Source organism: Anomaloglossus baeobatrachus, chromosome 2 (genome assembly GCF_048569485.1).
Source record: "Anomaloglossus baeobatrachus isolate aAnoBae1 chromosome 2, aAnoBae1.hap1, whole genome shotgun sequence".
Lineage (NCBI taxonomy): Eukaryota > Metazoa > Chordata > Amphibia > Anura > Aromobatidae > Anomaloglossus > Anomaloglossus baeobatrachus.
This window is the reverse complement of record NC_134354.1, coordinates 105987576-106004804: the sequence shown is the minus strand read 5'-3', so window position 1 is coordinate 106004804 and position 17229 is coordinate 105987576. Positions and strand designations below refer to the sequence as shown.

The following is a 17229-nucleotide window of genomic DNA, read 5'->3' as shown; positions in this document are numbered from 1 at the left end:
GTGGAGCTCTGCTTCCAGCTCCTCCCTCTTCCTCTACACCTCTCTATGCCTTTAGCGCCTCCTTCTGCCTCTATCCCCTCCCACTACCTCTAGCTCCTCCTTCTTCCTCCAGTTTCTTCCTCTGCCTCTAGCTCCTCCTTCTGCCTCCATCCCCTCCCTCTGCCTTTAGTGCCTCCTTCTGCCTCCAGTCTCTCTCTCTGCCTCTAGCTCTCCCTTCTGCCTCCAGTCTCTCCCTCTGCCTTAAGCTCCTCCCTCTGCCTCTAGCTCCTCCTTCTGCCTCCAGTCTCTCTCTCTGCCTCTAGCTCTCCCTTCTGCCTCCAGTCTCTCCCTCTGCCTTAAGCTCCTCCCTCTGCCTCTAGCTCCTCCTTCTGCCTCTATCCCTTCCCTCTGCCTCTAGCTCCTAATTCTTCCTTCAATCCCTCCCTTTGGCCCCAGCTCCTCTTTTTGCCTCCAGTCCCTCCTTCCTCTGATCGTCATAGAATCTCATCAGCACCAGCTGCCATCTCCTATCTCAGTAATGGGAAAGTCTTCACTGAATACAGATTTTGCCTCAGAATTTAAAATTTTGATAATAACTGATCAATTCTGGCAGAGAAAGAAGCAGATTTCTCTGATAAGACATATTACAGAGTTGCTTATTTTAATGTGTACAATTGATTTATGAAGTATGAATAAAAACGATGGTTACTTTTTAACAATCGGTTCATTAGGTGTGTACTAATAATGCAAATCCTGTATAGTGCGTTCTGCTAGTAATCTACAGGACACACGAGGGAAGAATACCTCTAGGTAGTGCGAAAGCTATAGGGATAACGACTGAGTCACCATTTGCTGAGAGGAGCTCAGAAAAAGACAGCTAAAAGAATTACAAATCCCCGGTCAGAATGAACTCACTATCGGATTCTCAGATAGCTCATTCTGCAGCCAGCACTAGACAGCACAACACGAATTATATACAAATCAAATGGTGCAAATTTTTTTTAATGAAAATTGCAAAAATTACTTTTAGATTAAAATACATGCATTTAAGTTAAAAAAAGGTATCCATATTCTTTAATACCAATTATGTACCTACTAAGGATGAGCAAACCCAAATGGTAAAGTTCTTGGTTCGTACCAAACACTGGGAGTCCGGGGCTCAAACCTGAACACGGACTGTTAAAAAAAGGTCAGTGTCCAAGTTCGGCTGCTTTATGTATACAAACTACTTGATCGAGCATCACTGTGCTCGGGTACACTCTGTGCTCAGCCCATTCTCTGAATGGTTCTTGCTGGGGGTAAAAACATTTTCTGATCCTGTGTGTAAAAACAAACAAAATTTCCCCCTCACCCGCCTCCGGAAATACTCTGTTCATGGCTGGCTGTATGTGGGCGGAAAGCCGAACAGCCAACTCATTGACTTCCATTATACTCATAACTCAAGTGAAGCCAATTAGTTCTTGACTTATATGGGGTTCGGGCTTTGGGATCAAGTTCAAGTCAAGTCCCAAAAAGAACCGTTACCTAAATTACGACCGAACCTGGCGAACCCAAAATTTCACCGGTCCGCTCATCTCTAGTACCTACCTGAGACGATCTGGAGATAGCTTTTGTTGAGCTACCTGGATGACATATGGGTTCCTCACACAGATAACTTAGTTTTTGACCAATGTACAAATTAAACTGCTAGCCATGTGCAGCATTACTCTCTGGTAAAGAGGAATTACAAGCAGAAACATAAAATATGAGGGATCAAGCCTCAGAAAATCAATACCTAGTAGCTTTACCTTGATAGCGAAGTGCCACGCCAGTAGAGCTGCCACTGCTATCAGTTGTTAGCTCTATAAAAAAGTGCTGAGCCGTACTGAGTATGCCTTCAATTGGAAGATATTCCACCTCATAGGAGTCATACACAGGTGGGGAATCAATGGTATTTCCATCGCGGATGATGAGCCTGAAGAGCAATGGAGAAGTATTGTGAGACGATCTATATGTATTGCCAAGTCAAACATTGGGAAACAAAAGTTGCATACTGCTCGAGAATGAAATAAAGACGAAATGTAACTTTCCTTCTAACTTTCTGACTATTAGAACATTATTTCAAGCAGGATAAATGTATTTAAAGTATTGATCCAGCACTCTCATGGGCAGCAGTCTAGATTTTCTGAGATGCATGTTCAGATTTCTGTGTTTTAAAATATTGATTTTGAGCTCTGCCTCGTTTTCTCGTAATGTTATCTAAATTCGATCTTCTGTTGGGTATTGAGGTACAGAGAAGAGCTTACACAATGGGTATGTATTTCTTTACAAGGAAAGAAATTCCCTCCGATAAGCCTGTGTGCCAAAGTTACCACCAACCTTCAGATACAATTTCCAGATAGAAGTGCCAGACAATTTACTGCTCATGCATCTGAGCCAAGACAGAAAGTAGTAGATTCACCAGGATCATTGGCCAATAATTGTTAATATTATGGTTGTGATGTTCTCAGAATTAAATTAGAAATATTTTTTTTCCAACAAAAGTAATATTTAGGAAATATTGGCAATTATAAGATTACCTGTCATCATCTTCCGCCAGGGAGACTTTTTCGAAGTGCAGATGAAGACGTTGTGCTGAAGGAGCCTCTAGGACCCAATGGCAGGTCAGGTTATTGCTGTAGTTTCCTGGGAAATTGGGTGACACCAGACGTCCAGTAGTAATATTTCTAATGAGACCTCCACAGGCAGCTAGATAAAATTTAAAGGATGAGAAATGAAAAATGTTTACCGTCACCATGGGTGGAAGTAGCTTGAGCGGCTCTTGACCAAAATGAGAGATTTCGATCAACAGAAAGAGCTCTGACCGCAAAGATATAACACTCGGTTATTTGAAATTTGAAGGGGAATTCTCATCATAGACATTTATGGCATATCCGCATGCCAGCAAGATATTCTTATGTATTAAAAGACAATACTAAAACTTTACACAGCATTAGTGTGACCTCATCTAGAATATGCAATCCTGTTCTGGGCACCAGTTCATAGAAAGGATGTTCTAGAATTAGAAGAGATACAAAGAAGAGACACAAAACTGATAAGAGGCATAGAGGACGTTAAGTAATGAGGAAAGATTAAAATAATTAAAAGGAAACTGTCACCTAATTGATGCTTCCCAAACAACGGACAGCACAAATTGTAGCCTTACCGCACAACTGCAGCCAGGTAGATCATGCTCTGAAATGCGATGGTGTTTGAAAATCCGGTCAGAAACCAATGCTGATGACCAGATTAGTCTCTCCCCCCCGGCTTTTCCCAGTGACGCTCCAGATGATTGACAGATCTCATCCATGTGTATATACAGTATATGGAGAGACCTGTCAATCACCTGTAGCAGCGCTGGGAAGAACATTTCAGAGAATAATATGCCTGGCTTCATAGTGCTGCCAGGCTCTGATTCATTCTGCCTATGGTTTGGGCAGCATAAATTACCTGACCGGTTCCTTTTACATTTTGATTTCAGTAATGACATCTAAGGGGACATTATCAACTTGTAAAAGTACATAAATGGCTCAACAAAAATGATGGTCAAATGTTTCATGTACGAGCAGAAGGGTAACGATGTTTTGAACTTTTGACTTTCAGGCTCCCTATCTCACCATCTACTATTGCTTGGCACTTGAGACTACCTTCATTTTATAGATAATTATCAAGTGTTTGATTGGGTTGTGGTCCAGGGGGCTGTGGGGGCCAATCCAGCACCTCTATTGACATTGAACCATTTCTTCAACAATCTTGACGTACGCATTGTTCTGCTGGAACACTATGTCGTCCTTTTCATACCCATAGTACTCAAGTGTACAAAGTATCTTGTCTTGTAGGATACTCACATATAGCTCAGTATTGAGATCACTATTGATTCTGTCAAGTATCCAATGTCTTTGTCTGTGAATCAATCACTTATTATCAGGCTTCTTCCACCGAATATGACAGTTCCTTCAATTACTCGATCCGTTAGCCCCTTTTCCCATTGTTTCTTCCTAACCCATTTACACCAATCAGAGCCTAGACTATTGACGTTTATCTCTTCACTCCAAATCCCCTATTTCAATTCCCCTACTGTTCACTTCAGACTTTTTTGCAAATTTGAGCCGACGCTACTGATGGAGATATTGAACTCGAGACTTTTTAAACTTTTTTCGAGTCACCATTCTAGACTTGAGTAACGTGCATCACAAAGTGCTCGCATGGACATCTGTGATTATTCGTTATTTCGAAGCATATAATCCACTTCCACTGCTGTGTTTGTTGCCCCAAAGCTGATAGTTCTTGTGATGAGCAGACCTCTTGACTCATATTTTGCCTGGACATTCACCTCTTCACTTTTGAATTGATGATCTGACTTCATTTCGTATTCTTCCAAATGTAATCCCACATAATGCAGTTTGACAATTTTCTTGGCCGAGAGACCACTATCGTTGAGCTGGATGATGCTGTTCCTATTTTCTCGGGAAATCTTCTTCATGGTTGCTCGTGATTTTGAACCAGTGACTTTTCTTGAAAATCAACCTAATAACACAGTGAGCTATTAGGAATTGTGAGAACAGGTTATAATTTCCAGTATACAGGAAAAAAAGATTTTTCCATCACCAGAAGCAAAACAGTAACAATGCAGTGACATGACAAGAATTTGAATAACTAATCATATATTAACTAGTTGCAAGTTAAATTTATGTATGAGATAGCCAAGATGATCGTCTATAAAATGAAGGTAGTCTCATGTTGGCAGCTGTAGTGGATGGTGAGATATGAAGGCTGAAAGTCAAAAGTTCAAAACATTGTTACCCTTTTGCTCTACAATGTAAATACCACTTCAAAAGAGAAGAGGGTACTTCCGGTACTTCCTCTGTCTGGAGAAAAGGAAGGTTCAATCATCAGAGGAGACAAGACTTCTTTACCATGAGAACTATGAATCTCTGGACTAGTCTACCAAGGATCTGGTCATAGAGGGAACCATCAATAGGTGAAAAATTACTTAGATGAATGTTATTGTTTTTTTTTAAAGATGGTAACATACTGTATTTTTTGGATTATTAGACGCACTTTTCTTCCCAAACATTTGGGAGGAAAATGAGCTGTGCGTCTTAAAATTCGAATGTAGCTTACCGGGGGGTGGTGGAGATGGGTCAAAGAAGGCAGGGCAATGCTGTGCTGCTCTCTGCTACACTGCTCTGTGCAGCGGGCGGTCCTGCTCTGTGCAGCTCTGTGCGGCAGGCGGCCCTGCTCTGTGCGGTGGGTGGCCCTGCTCTGTGTGGCTCTGTGCGGTGAGGCACAGGCCATTTTGAAGATATCAGCGGTAACGGCTTTCAAATAATGGGGCCCAGAGTTGGCTCAAGCTCTCATCTGTGCACGTGCCGACTCCAGCTGCCATTTCTTTGAAGCCTGTACCGCAGACATCTCCAGAATGGCCAGTGACTCAGCGCCCACAGCGAGCATCAGCACAGAGCAGCGTTGGCTGCTCTAGGACAGATCAGCGCTGATTGCCAAAGGACAAAGCACTCCTTCTGCCTTAGGGCAAAGCAACGCCGACTGCCCCAGGACATAGCAGCGTCGGCAGCCCCAAGACATAGCAGCATCGGCTGCCCCAGAACATAGCAGCGCTGGCTGCCCCAGGGTATAGCAGCGTCGGCTGCTCCAGGAAAGATCAGCACTTTCTGCCCCAGGGCAAAGCAAAGCCGGCTGCCCCAGGACATAGCAGCGCTGGCAGCCCCTGGACATAGTAGTTCCGGCTGCCCCAGGACATAGCAGCGCTGGCAGCCCCAAGACATAGCATCGCTGGCTGCCCCAGGACATAGCAGCGCCGGCTGCCCCAGGGTATAGCAGCGCCGGCTGCCCCAGGGCATAGCAGCGCCAGCTGTCCCATGATAGCGCACCGCCGGTTGCCCCAGGACAAAGCAGCACCGGCTGCCCCAGGATATAGCAGCATCCCCGCTCCACCGCCGCTGCTGCCCCACCTCCCCGATAAGACACTACCGGATTATAAAATGGACTCAAATTTTTTTCATCTTTAAATTTGTGCTGCGTCTTATAATCCTGTGCATCTTATAAAGCGAAAAATATGATAAATGTACATATGTAAAATTCTTGTTCTGAATTTCAATCTAATTAATTGACACTCAGGATCAGGTGATAAAATATCTGTTATTTTAAAGCAGATAGTTTTACGCTGTACCATGTCCCTTTCTCCTCTGCCATCTCTATATTGAGTTTGACATACTATATATCTTGTTTTAACTGTACTATGTATGTAACTATATATATTTAGTTCCTTCTCTGTGACTAACACTTATGTTAAATAATTGGATCCCTGAGTTATGTACCTCTTAGAAAGATCTAAAATAAATTGCCAGAATGATATCCTACGCTGAACCTTGTATTAAACAAGAAGCTGAAATTTATGTTTTTCCATTTGATTAGTGTGTTACAATCTACTAATTAGCAACTAAATGGATTATACCAGAGCTACAGGAGAACATCTGCCTGATGTATTCAAGGTAGGAAGGTGAAGATCAGTTGCGGTAATAAACAATAAATATTATGGCGCAGGTCACATTGATTGGGTTTAACCATGTGTTAATGATGGTAGAGACTAGTTGTAGAACTCTAAACACATGTATTATAAAACGATACATAAGGGAATGGATTGCCAATGTTAATGCCAAGCTATTTAGCAAACATCCTAAAATTTATCAGGGCATGATAATTTAGAAATGATTCCAAATAATTGTGCTAGATGACTGTTGCTAGAAATAATCCCTTCTCCATAATGGGGAGAGTATTATTTAGAAATCCATAGATCATGTCAGATGAAGTTTATTTGCAAAATACAACTTTTAATAACACTGTGCACGTAGTATATATATATTTCAGTTTGCCATGTGGTTTTGTTCCATGTCGTTTCTCCCGAGCTGAAATGTTCGTCAGTGGTGGATGCACACGCTCAGTACAACGACCCTGATATGTCCCTTTACTGAGTTTTGCCTAGTGATGTGTTAGTGAGAAGCCCAATTCCACTGCAGAGAGGCATTTTCTATAAAGATATTGTTAAAGTAATGGTCAGCTTTACGCCTGAGATTTTTTTCTTTTGATTTACAGAATCGCATCTTTACATATAAGCATAAAAAAAACTAAAGAGATCCAACTTCTACATCTCCTTGGATAACCTCACATAATAAAGCCAACCTTTCAAACCGCTATTAATATTTCTTATTTAATTGATTTTCTATACATGGCCCAGCAGCAACAGAAAAATACAGTCATAAGTGGGCTTTACACTCTACGATATACCTAACGAGATGTCGGCGGGGTCACATCGTAAGTGACGCACATCCGGCCCCGTTAGTGATATCGTAGCGTGTGACAGCTATGAACGAGCAGAAATACTCACCTTCTCATTCATCGTTGACACGTCGCTGATTTTCTAAAAATCGAACGTCCTGTTGTTCATCGTTCCCGAGGCAGCACACATCGCTCCGTGTGACACCCCGGGAACGATGAACTGCAGCTTACCTGCAGCAGCCGGCAATGAGGAAGGAAGGAGGTGGGCGGGATGTTTACGCCCCGCTCATCTCCGCCCCTCCGCTTCTATTGGCCGGCTGCTGTGTGACGTCGCTGTGACGCCAAATGTCCCTCCCCCTTCAGGAAATGGATGTTCGCCGCCCAGAGCGAGGTCGTTTGGAAGATAAGTACGTGTGACGGGGGGTTACAACATTGTGCGACACGGGCAAGAAATTGCCTGTGCCGCACAAACGATGGGAGCGAGTGCGATCGCACAATTAATTGTAACATGGAAAGCAGGCTTTAGCCGAAAGTGTTGGCAGCCTTGAAATTTTTCCAAAAATGAAATAATTCTCCCCAAAATTATTGCAATTACACAGGTTTTGTTATACATGTTTATTATATTTGTGTGTATTGGAACAACACAAAACAAAAAAAAAACAGAAAAAAAAACAATTTGGACATCATATCTCACAAAACTCCAAAAATGAGGTGGACATAATTGTTGGCACCCTCAACTTATCATTTATTTGAACATCCTTTGGAATAAATAACTGCAATTAATCGCTTCCTATAACTATATCAAGCAAGCTTCTTACACCTTTCAACTGGAATTTTGGACACTTCTTTTCCAAACTGCTCCAGGTCTCTCATATTTGGAGGCGCCTTCTCCCAACAGCAATTTTTAGATCTCTCCTCAGATGTTCAATGGGATTTAGATCTGGACTCCTTACTGCCACTTCAGAATTCTCCAGTGCTTTGTTTCTATCCATTTCTGGGGGCTTCTTTAAGTATGTTTTGGGGTCATTGTCCTGCTGGAGGACCCATGAGCTAGGACGCAAACCCAGCTTTCTGACACTCGGCACTACATCACGGCCTAAAAAAATCCTTTGGTAATCTTCAGATTGTATGATACCTTGCACACAGTTAAGGCACCCAGTGCTAGAGGCAGCAAAGCAATCCCAAAACATCTTTGAATCTCCTCCATATTTAACTGTAGGAACTGATTTTTATTATTCGCTGATATTTTAATTTTTTGCAGCATATCCAACTATATATTTTCAACTATCCAGACATTCAATGGGACATAGAATCTTCTAACTGTTTAAAAACTCCATACATGGACTACCGGGCACAGATGTTGTTGCGGAATATAAGGCTCCAGCATATTGGATTTCTGATGGTCGATTCTGTGGTTCTCTGGGAGTTGAGCTTCATCCAGAGAAGCAGATCAGTGGTTCTGTCACAGACAATACAGGAGCACTTGATCGAGCTGAGTGTTCCTGTATATGGGGAAGTCGATAGAGACAGCTGTCAACCCAACCATTGCTCATCCGACAGCTCGCTTTTGTATATGGGGGGGCACTTTAGATTTACCCAAGGACAAGATCTTGCATATGTTACATTACTTAGTTTTACCAAGATAACAGGAATCAGCTTTTCCACACAGCTAGTATCTGTGCCAACTACTGGATGCCAAATGGTTGGCAATGGGACCCAGGGAAAGGTTAGGAAAGACACAAATTAGTAGAACAAATGTAGTGCTGAACCCTTTAAAAAAAAATATTGTGCAATTCTCGCCAACTACACTCCTAGTAGAAAATGGTTGCCATATACGATAGAAAAAATACACTCTTCATGTCTTTTGTGTAATTCAGGAATATGTTTTCCATTTTTCACGTTTGCTTCCTAACATTATGCGCTCTTAATGGAGTTGTGTAAGTGCTCTTACCACTGATCAATATAAACTCCTCCATAACATCGAACAAACAAAAAAATCCAAACTAATTACAAATGACAGACAGTAATTGATCACATAACCATTGTCTCCTTAATCTCCGTACAGAGGAACACTGAACCACAAAGCATGACTGCGGCTTCCTAATGTCTTGTCTCTCTTCTTTGGAATCTTCACAATGGCTGCAAAGTTTAGACATACACAAAGCAAAGATGAGATTTTATCTCACATTCATTCAGAAAATGATATATATCACTGTGTATTATATCTAATCAGGGGCGGACATATCATTGGTGCAACCTGAGCAGCTGCATATAAACCCAAGAGGTCAGGAGGCCCATATCCACCTCCAAAGCAGGTGCAATTTTGCATTGTTTTGATCTCTTGGGCTTCAGAGGGCCCGTGTATTATTCTTGCACAGGGGCTTTTTTCTGTCTGTGTCTGCCAGTGTACCTATTGCTATTTACAACCTCTTTAATGGTGTTACAATGTTTTCCAGCTACCTTATTGGAAGTCTGGCTATCGGAAAGCTCCTGGCTTTCAGTCATAAAGGTGTGCACGGAGTGAAACATTGCTTACAGCATTGTGAGCAGCGGCTATAAGCATGCCCCGACACTTTGATTGACACACCACTCTGCATAGATTAACTGCAGAACTATCTGTCAATCAAAGTGCCAGGGAGTGCTTACAGCCGCCGCTCACTGTGTACTGAATGGTGACTGTAGTTGCGCCTCTGACTGAAAGCCAGCGGCTCACAGGAGGAATAGTTAATTTCCTCCTGGTAGCTGGATTTTAGTAAGGAGGTTGGGTATCTTTGCAATGATATTAACCTGCAGATTAACCCTATATCTGCAGGTATATAGCATTTGAGGATATGATAGGTTCTCGTTACACTATTTGATGAAACATTGCAGGAAAATTCTTTCTTGTCTCAGTCTTCCTTTCTGCATGTTTTACATATTTACCATGGTCTATAATTGATTCAATGTTTTGTCTTGGGTCGGTGTGTACCGCCCCTAGCAGCGGTCGAACCGCTTGGATCCGGGTGTCGCTACTCGTGGCTCGAGGGTCTCCGGACCCGGGGGCTCGGGGTCACTCCTAATTGAAAAAGGGGGTTATTTACAGGGGGTTAGATAGTTTGTGACGCCACCCATGATGTGCGGTAATAGGGAATACCGCCGCTGCCGATGGGAGTACCGGGGTTGATAGAATGGGGGCAGCTAGATGACGTTTTCCCTCCACGGGTAGGGAAGGCCCCGGGATTGTAGATGGTGGGATGGAGTGCAGGGGGAGCGCAGGATTGCTGGTAGCAGGGGCTGATCAGGTACTCACTTAGAAGGAAAGCAGACGCTGACAACGTTGTAAACCACTTTTCCCCTGGGAGCTCCAACTCCCAGCTTCCTCGAGCTCCTCACAACTCGAGGGTTACCACTGCACTGATTTGTCACCTCCCACCTCCCTGGCTGACCCTTAGGTGGGCGGTCCTATTCCAGCTTAGCAGCCCACTGGTGTGCCTGACAGGGTGTGGTGCAAGGTGGGTGTGACTAGGATTTGTGCATGCTAATGGAGGCAGTACTGCAAGGTGGGAACCCAGAACCATGGGGGGGTTGAGTCCTGCACTGGGAGATAAAGAGTGTGCAGTACCCTGTGACGACCTGACTAGTCCAGGGGTGTCACAGGCGCAATGTACAACCCCCACCAATTTGCATCCTGGGACACGTCTATAATGAAAAGGATTTATCAGCATATTGAAATTTATATCACTGTCGCCAAAGTAGACTATGCCCAGAAATGGCAACCAAGCAGTTATGATAGCAGAGCTAGATACTGAGAAGTATTGTCATACAGTTGAAACCAGAAGTTTACATACACAATCTAAAAAGATAAATTAGTGTCATACAGTTGAAAACTACATCCACAGGTGTGCCACTTAAATAAACTCAGATGTTGCCAACAAACCTATCAGAATCTTTCAAAGACATGACATCATCATATGGGCTATCCCATATTTTTTAAAAGCATAGTACTTTTAGTGTGTCAAACTCTTGACTTTGTAGAAAGTAATAAAAATGTCTTAAAACATTGTCTCTCTCATTATTCTGGCATTTGACAAATATAAATTATTTTGGTTCCTAATTGACCTAAAATGGGAAAGGATTATTCTGATTTCAGTTCAGATAGTGAGAAAAACTTGCAGATGTGTCTTCTTAGATAGTGTATGTAAACTTCTGGTTTCAACTGTATGTGTGAAGCGTGCATAGAAGACAGCACAGCTCTTTAGGTCTTTTGTACTCTTGCAATCAGTCTTTTTCGGGTTGTAACGAACCTCTCACAACATATTAAAAAAAATCCACATAACACAGAATTTTTAAACAAAATGTTAAAAGTCTCCCAGCAATTACATATTAGAGGCACTGGCGGACACAGACAGAAGACGGCCCTTGCACAGGCTGCGCAAATTATATGTCCATCCCTGATTAGGTGGCATTGCTGTGTAAATGCGAATCTGATCTGAACAATAATTTTCTATATGGCAAGTAACACTACATTTCCCCCGCAGTGGGTGCAGCAGAAGAATGTTTTGAAGGGTGTTGTCTGTTGTATTAAAAATATGGTAAAGTAACTACCGCATAAGACTAGGGTCACACTAGTGTATAGCATCTGTTGTGAGCTGAAGCCGAGTGTCATTCACTGATTCACTGTGATCAGATTCTCTCACATGCAAGAATCGGAGCAGAGGTGAGGCGAAAATGAAATATAAGAGGCATATGATAGAACTGGATGTCCCTGAAAAACTGATGAAAATAAAGAAATATTGGTCCAGGAGGTTGCCAAAAGGCCTACAGAAAAATTGGAGGAGTAGCAGGATTTTCTGGCAAGTACTGGGGGTATACTGTATGTGTCAACAATCTCTCATATTTTTCATTTGACTGGCCTTTAAGGTAGGGTGACATAGGTTTGTTCTTGCAAGGAAAAACATCCAAGCCCTGGCTATGTTTTGAAAAAACTATATCAAGCCTGCCAAAAGCATGTGGGAAAATGTGTTATGTCTGATGAGACTAATGGTGAACTTTTTGGCCATGATTCCACAAGGTATAATTTGCACAAAGCAAACTCTGTGCATCCTTAAAGGAACACAATACCCACAGTGCAGCATGGTGGAGACGTTACGCTTTGGGACTGTTTTTGAGAATTTGGAACTGGGGCTTTTTCCATGGTGGAGGGAATTATGAGCACTTCCAAATATCACTCAATTTTGTATCAAAATCGTTATGCTCCTGCTAAACCTGATGATGAAGAGGAATTTCATCTTCCAGCATGACAACGACTCCAAATCAACAAAAGAATGGCTTCCCTAAAAGAAAATCAAAATTTTAGAATAGCTTTGCCAGAAGAAGTCCTGTACCCAATAAACAAATCTGTTGGAGACCTGAAGAGGGCACTGTACAGAGGCGATGCTCTTGCAATTTGACAGATTACTCTAAAGGCCGCTTTACACGCTGCGATCTCGCTAGCGAGCGTACCCGCCTCCGTCGGTTGTGCATCACGGGCAAATCGCTGCCCGTGGCGCACAAAATTACTCGGACCCGTCACACTACTTACCTGTCTAGCGATGTCGCTGTGACTGGCGAACCACCTCTTTTCTAAGTGGGCGGTTCGTTCGGCGTCACAGCGACGTCATTAAGCGGCAGCCCAATCAAAGCGGAGGGGCGGAGATGAGCGGGACGAACATTCCGCCCATCTCCTTCATTCCTCCGCCATCTCCATAGTGATGTGTGCTGCCGCAGGAACGACGAAAAACATCGTGCCAGTAGCAGCAACGATATTTGTGAACTGGACAGCGTGTCAACGAGCAACGATAAGGTGAGTATTTTGATCGTTAGCGGTCGCTCGTACGTGTCACATGCAATGACGTTGTTAACGAGGCCGGATGTGCGTCACGAATTCCGTGACCCCAACGAAATCTCATTAGCGATGTCGTTGCATTTAACGCGGCCTTAGTGTGCAAAGATTCTCAGTTCTAGATGTGTCATGCTGGTAGACCACTACCCAAAAGAACTGAATGAGGTCATAAACTCAAAGTGTAGATCAACAAAGTATTTAAGGGTTCGCTCACATGAGCCTATAAATTGGACCATTGGAATCCGATAATGGGGATTGCACTCAGACCAATGTTGTCCAATGAGGCAGAGCAGATCTGCATTTTTATCTCAGCTGCAATCGGGCTAATGAAAAAAATCATAACATGCTGTGATTTGACTCCAGAATCGATGTGGAAAAAAAAAAATTGGGTGCTAGACGGACAATCATTATAACATCCGATTTTACGTATACATTACAATTTTGTAAGATGGGGATCTGTAAATGATCCTGTAAAAAAATAATAGCTGCTGACTTATAAAACGGATTACACACGAACAGCATACAGATGACAAGTGAGAAAAAAAATTGTCCCATTTTTCTCAATTTTTTTTATACGCACGTGTGACCCCAGACTAAAGCGGGCTTTACACGCTACGATATCGTTAATGAAGTATCGTCGGGGTCACGTTGTTTGTGACGCACATCCGGCATCATTATCGATATCGCAGTGTGTAAAAGTTAAGAGCGATCTGAAACGATCGCAAAAGAGGGCAAATAGTTTGCCGCGGAGAGGTCGTCCTGAAATAAAAAATCATTTTCTGCTTTTTAGCGATGTTGTTCCTCATTTCTGCGGCAGCACACATCGCTGTGTGTGACACCGCAGGAGCGATGAACATCTCCTTACCTGCCTCCACCGGCAATGCGGAAGGAAGGAGGTGGGCGGGATGTTTACGTCCCGCTCATCTCCGCCCCTCCGATTCTATTGGACGGCTGCCGTGTGACGTCGCTGTCACGCCGCACAACCCGCCCCCTTAGGAAGGAGGTGGTTCGCCGGCCAGAGCGAAGTCGCAGAGCAGGTATGTGCATGTGACGCTGCCGTAGCGATAATGTTCGATACGGCAGCGATCACCACATATCGGCCGTACGACGGGGGAGAGTGCTATCGCGCTTGACATCGCCAGCAATTGCTAGCGATGTTGCAGCGTGTAAACCCCACTTTAGGGTGGGCATATTTATGCAACCAATTTATTTTAGTTTCTTAGCTTATAATTTTTCCATCTGAAAAGAGTTCAGTTTTTTTAATTGATTGAATTGCACAGATTACGGGTGACACTAAAGGTGCAAAAAGTTCTCAAATGATTCTTCTTTGTATGATTTTTTTTAATTGATAAAAACCTGACATTTTAACACAGGTATGCAGACTTTTTCTATCCACTGTAGTTATATGGAGTTATGATAAATGCATATAACTACAATAAATGCATTTGTTTAGCACCACATATACTTTAACATCAACATTTCTTACCTATACACTGAGGAGCCCGACTGCTCCAGAATGGCCGTGTTGCATTAAGACAGGTTAAGACCTGTGGACCATGTAGTTGGTAGCCTGTGTTGCAGTAGAAATATGCTTCTCCTCCTGGGTGCAAACTTGTGACCGACACATCGCCATATGGAGGTCTCCGAGGGAATCCACAGCTCAGGACATAGGCTGCAAAGGGAGAGACATAACTCAGAAGAGCTTTGGAAAGTTTAAAGAAAATATCAATAGTTTAGACATGTAAATTTATATTCTGGCTCCTTTAAATTCTGAGATTGCGTCAAATACTAGAATCTTAACACCAATAATCAAGAAGGAATAGTAGCAGTAACATACATTACATACATACATTCCACCCTCCGGTCACCCTACCTGTTCTATACGCTCTGCAAAACGATTTTCGACTAAACATCCACACTAATCAGTACCTCCCACTGCCAGCTCCAAGACTTCTCTTGAGCTGCATCAATCCTATGGAATGCTCTACCTCAAAAAACTAGGATGAACCACAACTTACACAGCTTCAGACGCTCCCTAAAAACACATGTTTTAGGGTGGCCTATCACTCTCCATAATCGAAGTCAATTCATATAGAGCCCCTCCACTATTTCTCAGAGCATAACTCTGTCAAACTCCACCGCAACCAAAAGCATCACAAATATTGGCTGATGTGTAATGTAGCCAAGGGCGGTAGTCGTGGGCAAGGATTATGGTCCTCAACCCGCCCTGGCACGCTACAGACACAGGGGCCATAGTGGTGGACTGGGTGTGGAGGTGGTATCTGCCTGCAGCTGGACATCCCGAACTTCAGCCGGTTTCTTTGGATCCTGTTCACACCACGCGGCACCACATGCGGCTTTATCAGAGATGAGTCCGCAACCAGTTAAAACAACAGCTTTACTGCATACTTGTCTTAAACAATGTTTCCAGATAATATTCACAGGCTTGACACTACATTCTCCAACAGGCAATTTCTTTTCTACACATTCCGGCTCTCCCATTCTGCAGTCAGAGTCCCACCGAATATCAAAGAGGATGAGGGTTTGGCGCTGCTGATGTTAGACGGTGTGCTATTCTCCTGATGGCTATGCTGCTTTCCGAGGATAACTCGTAGAGTCTTCTATCCTGTGGTGTCAGTGGCCCTGTCAGTCAACACCGACTCCGCCAGCTGTCCGCACCATTCATGAAAGCCCACTTGGGGGAGGCACTTTCTGCTCCCTCATTCTACCTCATTGAAGCCTCCCTACTGCCAGCTGCATTTTATAGTCACTGGGTTTCTTCCTCCTGCTCAGTCTTTTGCCTGTTCTCCTCCACACCACACTGTTCCACTCTGCTACATCTGCTTCTCTCTCTTACTTTTCCCTATCTCCCTAAACCCTAAAATGCCTTCCACTAGATCCCTACACTGTGGGCCAGGCCTATTCAGCTAACCCTTTCAGTCCTGCCACCATACCTTCTATCTGAGCCTCCCTTCCCTGCTAAGGAGCCCAGTGCCATCTAGTTGTAACTGGCAGCACTGCAACATAACCCACAGGGCAAAGCATTTTGACATTTCCACATTACACACAGGTCAATAAAATTTGCCTTAATCCCACTTATAAAAGTCATGATGTCTTCAGGGACAACAGGGCACTGGGCACCCTCTTACAGGTGACTGGCTCATGCAGTTTGTATCTATCCTCTATTTCTTCGCGATGACTGGACTGTCGTTCTAAATAAGCGCCTGTTGTTTTTTACCCCCCACCTCACCCCATTGTAGATTGTAAGGTCTACCAAGCAGGGTTGTCTTTATTTTTGCCTTCTTTAACTGTTACTTATGAATGTTTGTTTGTATATGAACATCTGAATTGTAAAGCGCTGCGGAATATGGATTATTATTATTACTTCTAATACAAAAGTTTCTGATTATTCATCAAAAATATCTCAACCTATAAATATTTGTTTACATAAAAATGTTAAAACGGATCCCTGCACTTTATTTGCTCATAAGGGATTATTTTGGGCAAATCCATAGTCATCTATGTATCTCAAGCAGCGCTGAGCATTACAGGGATTGTGTGGTACAAAGGTTCTCCTGCCTGAGTGATGGATTAGCTAAAATAAAGTTATAATGCCCCATCTCCATCTTGCGATGGATTTCCTGGATTGGTGCTTGGCACCACTCATTAACTCCCAGCTTGATAAATTAGCCGTGCTGCTTTCCTAATGGGACCCATAAAATATTTCCTCTGTGTCCGTGGCACTCCTGCACAAAGCACAACAGATACCAAGAGGGAAGCGAGATGTCACACGGGGATTAGAGAGGAAAGCAGAGTAAATTTAGAGCGTTATTCACACACTAATTGCCTCCCAGTGATATATTTCTCTTTATTATATCTGCGGAGTGCGCTAAACAAAGCAAGAATACAAATCTGAGACAACACATGTACCTATAATGAGAACGAGACTGATTAATTTTTTACTTACACTTCTGGAGGAAGAGGCGATAAATTTATTATACGAGGATATATCTCTGGGTCTTCCCTGCACTTAAGGGGAAGCTAAGTTCCTTGGAATAGCTACTTCTATGCTCATA

The 17229-nt window shown here is 43.2% G+C and overlaps 1 protein-coding gene across 2 annotated transcripts in view; it reads right to left on the bottom strand.

Moving 5' to 3' along the window:
* Positions 1 to 17229, bottom strand: part of SEZ6 (seizure related 6 homolog) — a 978507-nt gene that overhangs the window by 101413 nt on the left and 859865 nt on the right. For both annotated transcript variants that reach the window (XM_075335249.1, XM_075335250.1), the window contains exons 5-7: positions 14640 to 14825; positions 2538 to 2706; positions 1767 to 1933 (exon numbers count right to left, since the gene is read on the bottom strand). In XM_075335249.1, the coding sequence (XP_075191364.1) occupies positions 1767 to 1933; positions 2538 to 2706; positions 14640 to 14825 (522 nt within the window). The remainder of the gene's footprint in view (positions 1 to 1766; positions 1934 to 2537; positions 2707 to 14639; positions 14826 to 17229) is intronic.